The sequence below is a fragment of the Marmota marmota genome, unplaced genomic scaffold, assembly GCF_001458135.2.
Source record: "Marmota marmota marmota unplaced genomic scaffold, marMar, whole genome shotgun sequence".
In the NCBI taxonomy this organism is placed as follows: Eukaryota; Metazoa; Chordata; class Mammalia; order Rodentia; family Sciuridae; genus Marmota; species Marmota marmota.
In genome coordinates this window covers 44,181,097-44,188,527 of record NW_026000005.1, presented here as the reverse complement: position 1 = coordinate 44,188,527, position 7,431 = coordinate 44,181,097, and the positions used below count along the sequence as shown (strand labels likewise).

The 7,431-nt window shown below is 44.8% G+C and overlaps 1 protein-coding gene across 1 annotated transcript; it reads left to right on the top strand.

The window, feature by feature from the left end:
• The first annotated feature begins 536 nt into the window (after positions 1 to 536).
• Positions 537 to 6,423, top strand: LOC125618274 (endogenous retrovirus group K member 6 Gag polyprotein-like). The gene is made up of 2 exons (XM_048808673.1): positions 537 to 1,415; positions 6,363 to 6,423. Coding segments are annotated over exons 1-2 (837 nt in total). The 5' UTR covers positions 537 to 580; the 3' UTR covers positions 6,365 to 6,423.
• The last annotated feature ends 1,008 nt before the right edge of the window (positions 6,424 to 7,431 follow it).

Here is a 7,431-nt window from a genome sequence, read left to right as displayed (position 1 = left end):
GGCCGCCATTAGAAGATGGCGCCGGCTTCCACTGTGGCCTGTGATAAACAACTCCTAATATGGAGAATTGGCACGCAATCCCTTCCCACCCTATGAGAAAGGTCCACGTGGCAGCTTAAGATTGGTATGCTGGAGGCTTTATTAGGCTGTGCTTGGGCGCTCGGCGACGGGTCACTAGAAGATGATAAATGAATCAAGGCCTGAATAAACTGCTGAAGGAAGAATCCTGTGTCGTGTTTTCCCTTGCCGGCGAGGGGTCGTGGCAATTGGTGGCCCGGATGGGGAATTATATTCCTCGAACCCAGGATCCAGAACTTTCAGCAGTCAGGGTGGTGCACCGGTAAGTTCCCAGGTAAAGTGGGAATCCGCAAGCAAATAGCGGGGTGCTCTCTCTGTAAATAAAGAGAGAGCGGAAAAAAGGACGCTCCCCTGTAAATAAGGAGAGAGCGGGGATTTGTATTTTTACTTTCATTATATCTTTGGAGACATTATGGGCACTGCCTCTTCAAGCCCAATTTTGTTGGCCCTAGATGGGTTGTTACGTTCAAAAGGACTTAAGGTAAAGCAGAGCACTTTGCAGATGTTTTTGAGAGAAGCTGATATAGCAGCTCCTTGGTTTGCCTTTTCAGGGAGTCTTACGATTCCTAGCTGGGATAAGTTAGGGAAAGATCTGGATTTCGCTCATGAGCAAGGTACCTTGGAGGGTGGCGTTATACCACTTTGGAAGTTAGTTAGAGGATGTATAACAGATGGTAAATGCCACGAAGCTGTGAGTGAGGGTCAGGCTGTTCTTGAGCAACTACATGAGGAAAAATCTGAAGGATCACATAGTGAAGTGGCAGAGAGTATTAAGAGTAAGAGTAGTGAGAAGGCAAAAGAGCCTGAAAATAAAAATAGGAGAAGGCTCTACCCAGACTTGACCGAATTAAAAACGCCTGAGAACACAAGCGACTCAGAGAGTTCTGAGGACCTTGATATATTGTTACAACAACTACGTAAGATAAAAATGAAAAAGAAGAAAAAGGCCTACTGTAAGAAGGGGAAGGGAGCTAATATTGGTCAACAAAACTCTGAGGAGGAGGAGGTAGAATATCTAGAAGAAGATATGGTGCCTGTTGCCCCACCCCCGTATGTGGGGGGAAGCCAAGGTTCTGGGAGATCTTTTCATGTGCAAGTTTGGAGGACAGTTAATACAGATATGGGACTTGCATACCCTGTATTTCAGGACAATAACAGGGGAAGATATCATGAGCCTTTAGACTTTAAGATAATTAAAACCTTGGCAGAATCTGTCCGGACTTATGGCGTAGATGCCGCTTTCACCCTTACTCAGGTGGAGGGACTTACTAGATTTTGCATGACTCCTTCAGATTGGGCTAGTCTAGTCCGCGCTTGTGTTTCCCCAGGGAAATACTTGGATTGGAGAGCATTTATGCTAGAGGGTGCAGTAGAGCAAGCTGCCCAAAATCATGCAGCGGGACGCCCTGCCTGGGATAAGGATATGCTTTTGGGACAAGGCAGGTTTGCTAATCAACAAACAGGATACCCCCCTGAGGTATATGAACAGATTAATAACATTTGTATCCGTGCATGGAAATCACTCCCAAATAGAGGAGAAGTGTCTGGCAATTTGACTAAAATTATACAAGGCCCCACAGAACCTTTCTCAGACTTTGTTGCCAGGATGGTGGACGCCGCAGGAAAAATCTTTGGTGACCCTGATAGAGCAATGCCCTTGATTAAACAACTTGTCTTTGAACAATGTACTAAAGAATGTAAAGCAGCTATTACTCCTTATAAAAACAAAGGCATAGAGGCCTGGATGAAAGTCTGTAGAGAAATAGGTGGGCCGTTAACTAATGCAGGCCTTGCTGCTGCTGTCCTTCAATTATCACATAAATCCAGCCCTGTTGTCGGAAAGTGTTTTGGGTGCGGTCAAGGAGGACATTTTAAACGAGAATGTCCTAACAAGAAGGGAACATCCAAAATTGAGCCCACCTCTGTTAGCCGTCAACCGGGCTTATGCCCCAGATGTAAAAAGGGAAAGCATTGGGCTAATGAGTGTAGGTCCGTCAGAGATATACATGGTCAACCTTTAAAAGATAGAAACATGTCAAAAAACGGCCGGGGGGGCCCCCGACCCCAGGGCCCACAAATATATGGGGCAATGGAAAATGGGACAATGGAGAACGAGTCATGGCCGTCCCTGCGTCATCCCAAGAATCGCGGAGAGCCACTGCAGGTGCCGCGGGACTGGACCTCTGCTCCACCACCAGACTCGTATTAACTCCCAAAATGGGAGTCCAGTTGGTGGAAACTGAGTTTAAAGGACCTTTACCACCTGGCACTGTGGGCTTGTTAATTGGGCGTGCTTCCTCCGTCCTACAAGGCCTTCATGTTTTCCCTGGGATTATTAATCCGGATACGGTGGGAACAGTGAAGGTTATGGTGGAAGCTCCAAAAGGCATTGTGTCCATCTCCCCAGGAGACCGGGTTGCTCAATTGCTAATTTTACCCAGTTTACATACCCGCTTTCCTGCTGATTCCTTTTTAAGGACAAGTGCTGAAATTGGAACTACCGGAGGGAATTGTGTTTACCTGTCCTTAGATATGGATGACCGTCCCACTTTAAAGTTAACTATAGAGGGCAAATCAATTTTAGGTTTACTAGATACTGGGGCGGATCGTAGCATAATTGCATTAAAGGACTGGTCAAAGGGGTGGCCGGTGCAGCTCTCAAATCAATCACTAAGAGGTTTGGGATACGCTCAAGCTCCACAAGTCAGCTGCAGGCATTTATCATGGAAAGATTCTGAAGGACGTTCTGGCACTTTTCAACCATATGTGCTCGATCTCCCAATCTCTCTATGGGGACGTGATCTTATGAAGGACATGGGGTTTCAACTTAGTAATGAATATTCACCAGTTGCCCAAAAGATAATGCAGGACATGGGATATAGACCAGGTTTTGGATTAGGAAAAAATTTGCAGGGGCGTAGACATCCTTTAGAACCTCAACAAAAACTTGATAGACATAGGCTGGGTTTTTCTTAGGGGCCGCTGAGGATCAGGTGCCCATTACCTGGAAAACAGGGGAGCCGGTGTGGGTTCCTCAGTGGCCGCTCCCCTCTGAAAAATTGACTGCAGCTTATGCTTTAGTACAAGAACAATTAAAGTTGGGTCATATAAAACCCTCCACTTCTCCATGGAATACACCCATATTTATTATTAAAAAAAGGTCTGGAAAATGGCGGTTGTTACATGATCTACGGGCCATTAATGCTCAAATGCAGCTCATGGGACCCATTCAGAGAGGTTTGCCTTTGCTTTCAACAATTCCAAAAAATTGGCCAGTGATATGTATAGACATTAAAGATTGTTTCTTTTCCATTCCATTGCATCCTCAGGACTCCGAACGTTTTGCTTTTACTCTGCCTTCATGTAATCATGAGGAACCTGATCAAAGGTTTGAATGGGTGGTTTTGCCTCAAGGCATGGCCAATAGTCCTACAATGTGTCAAATGTTTGTAGGAGCGACCATTGTTCCACTCAGACAAAAGTATCCATTGTTAAAGTGTATACATTATATGGATGATATATTGCTGGCAGCCAAAACCAAAAATATGTTGGAAGCAGCTTACACTGATTTGGTACATTTATTACAATCAAAGGGCTTGCTTATTTCACCTGATAAAGTACAAACAGGAGGTTCTATTGATTATCTTGGTGCTAGTATCTCTTGTAAAACTATTACACCCCAAAAGGTGACTCTCAGGACTGATAATTTACGTACCTTAAATGATTTCCAAAAATTATTGGGTGACATAAATTGGATTAGGGGTTATTTACATATTCCCAATGCTGAATTAAAACCCTTGTATGAAATTCTTAAAGGTGATTCAGACCTTTCTTCCCCTCGGCATCTTACTGAGGAAGCAAGGTCAGCGCTGCTGAAAGTGGAGGAGGCTATACAACATGCTAGCCTTTGCAGGCTTCAAGAGGATAAGCCTCTTCAATTATGTGTGCTCGCCACTGTACGGCAACCCACTGGAGTTTTATGGCAAGATGGTCCTTTATTGTGGATACATCCACGTATATCCCCTGGAAAATCCCTTGAGTATTATCCTGATGCAGTTGCTTCCTTAGCTATGTTAGGGATACAACAAAGTATACAATTTTTTGGTTTTCCTCCGACGTCTGTGATTGTCCCTTATACGTGTCAACAAATTCAAGTTTTGTGTGCTAACCTGGATAATTGGGCTATATTGCGATGCTCTTTTCCAGGAGAGATAGATAATCACTATCCTTCACATCCTCTTATAACATTTGTTAAGGAACATCCTATCATTTTTCCTAAAATCACTTCTTCTACGCCTATCCCAGGAGCTGCAAATATCTTTACAGATGGATCCAAAACTGGTATTGGAGCCTATGTGGTAAATGATCAACCTCCTATCCAACATCAGTTTGCTCCTGGCAATCCACAATGGGTGGAGTTACAAATTGTCATAAAAGTATTTGAACAATGTCCATTTCCTTTTAACTTAATCTCAGATTCTATTTATGTAGTTCAAGCTTTAAAGGTGTTGGAAGCAGTGGGTCCCATACACACATCAGGAGTAATGTCTTCCCTTTTTCTCCATCTTCAAACACTGATTTGGAATCGCTCCGCCTGTTTTTACCCTTTGCATATTCGAGCTCACACAGGTTTACCGGGTGCTCTTTCTGCTGGCAATGCCCAAGCTGACCTTGCTACTCGTCCTTCTTGGATGTTCCTCGTTTCCTCCTTAGACCAAGCTAGAAACTTTCACAGTAAATTTCATGTTAATGCACGAGCACTTCAAAAGCGCTTTACTATCTCCCGTGCTGATGCTCGCCAGATTGTCTTGGATTGCCCTAATTGCGTCATTTTGCATCATCCTCCTTCTGTGGGCGTAAATCCTCGTGGTTTGCGGTCTTTAACAATATGGCAAATGGATGTCACTCATATCCCTGACTTTGGCAAGCTTAAGTATGTCCATGTGTCTGTGGATACTTGTTCTGGCATTATCCATGCTTCTGCTTTGTCTGGTGAAAAGGCTGGAAATGTTATCACGCATTGCTTGGAAGCCTGGGCAGCATGGGGCTTACCACAGACCATTAAAACGGACAATGGTCCAGCGTATACTGGACGACAATTTTCTTCCTTTTGCAGCCAGATGGGTATCCAGCTTGTCCATGGTTTACCTTACAATCCACAAGGTCAGGGTATTGTAGAGCGTGCTCATAAGACTCTAAAAGAGATGTTAATAAAACAAAAAGGGGGAATTGGCTTAGGCCACACCCCGAAAGAGCGCCTCTCCCTGGCTCTATTTACTATTAATTTCTTGAATTTGGACATCCAAGGGCGCTCTGCTGCGACTAGGCACTGTTCGCCCTCTGCCCCGAACTTTGGGCACGTTAAGTGGAAAGATGTACTTTCTGGACAATGGTATGGGCCTGATCCCGTGCTGGCATGGGCACGAGGTTCCGTCTGTGTTTTCCCACAGGACCGGACGGAGCCGGTGTGGGTTCCAGAACGCCTGACAAGAAGAGTCCCGACATCAATCAACCAACAACAGGAGGCGCTACAACAATCTCATGATGAGGACCATCCTTCTACTGAGTGTCCTGGTTCTAATGCTGATATCGATGGTACAGGGGACATCAATGCAGTGGTGGGCGGTAGCTCGAACGTGGCCAATGCCGATGCCGGTTCATAGCAATTCTAGTGTTCTCCCCACTCTTTTTTCTACTTCATGTGAGATGTCTGCTCCTTGTGTTTCCCCTAGAGGGGACCAAGATCGGTCCTTCAATCTCTCCAGCATCAATCTCACAGGAGTTTTTTGCTTCAGTTTTTCCAAGGGTGATTGCATCCATTTAAAACTTAAGAACTTGACTAACTGGGAGGACCCATTGCAGTACAGTCGGATCTCGCAGGGAGTTTTGGGTGCAGTGCTCCTACAAATTAGCTCAGGGAAAAACCAGGGCTCAGGAAGCTTGACAAATACTTCTGAGCTTAATATTACCACTCTGGCCATTACTTCCCAGGTGTTAATTCCGTTGTCTCCTTCTAATCAGACCTCTAATGCCACTCATTTTAAGGCTTCTCCTTATTGCACTCCTGAGTGTGGCTTCCCCCCAACATTCACGCCTTGCCAAGATCATTCTTGGGAGAAACATCAGGTCGCTAAAGGTTTCTCCCTTTCCCCCTCTCTTAAAAGATACTTGTATAATTCTTCCAACAATAATTCCTCTATAGGAGCAGGTTGGTCTTGGTTTCAATGGTTGATTTCCAATGAAAAGGGAGCCACAGCTGATATTTCCGCTTTGGCTCAATTACGAGGAGTCCAAAGTTGGCTGTTTAATGTTTCTGGCAGTACCCAAGACTCGGAGCGAGGTAGGAGGCTTAAAATTTCTGCAAATAATTCACAATTATCTAATGCTACATTACCCTCCGCAGCAGTCTGTCTCCAATCTCCGTTCCTGTTTATTTTGGCTAATGATACATCACAGGGGATGCTTAATTGTTCTAATATTACCTGCTATTTGTCTGAGTGTTGGAATGGCTCCTGGACTACGGCAGTGGTTATGAAAGTTCCGACCTTTGTCCCGATTCCGGTTACTGCAGATCCAGAGTCTTTTCCTATTGTTGAACTGATTAGAGCCCGTAGAGATTTTGGAATTACGGCAGCTATAGTGACAGCTGTGGCGGTATCTGCTGCTGCAGCAGTTACAGCTGGAGTAGCCATGGCCAGCCAGGTACAAACTGCTGCCACTATTAATCAGGTTATTCAACAAACATCCACCATACTTGAATCTCAAAGTAGAATTAATCAACACATTTTATCTGGGATTCTGGCTGCTAATCAAAGGATAGATCTGCTTCAAGCTCAAGTTGAGGAGTTGTTTGATCTAGTACATTTGGGTTGTGTCGATCAACGTGCGCATTTATGTATAACCTCTGTCAGATTTAATGATTCCAGAAATGCCTCCCGCATCATCGGGGAGTATCTATCCGGAACCTGGTCCATGGAAGCAGAAAACTTGATCCAGTCTCAACTAACTCAGATTGCTGTTTTGAATAGTACCCGTGTCGAACCAGTGACTTTGGGTCAATTCACCAGTTGGCTATCCTCTGCCTTTTCCTTCTTTAAGGAATGGGTGGGAGTGGGCATTTTTGGGGCAATGTGTTGCTTCGGTGTTATACTTTGTTTGTGGCTTCTCTGTCGCCTTAAAACTCGCCATGCACAAGAAAAGGCTATGATTGTACAGGCTCTTGCGGCCTTAGAAAATGGCATTTCTCCACAAATCTGGCTTGCACATCTTAAACAGTGATTTCTGGGCAGGGCCATTGCACCCCAAGTTAGTTTCACATTGCACTGGGATTGGCCTGTCCTCTTCCTTATTCTC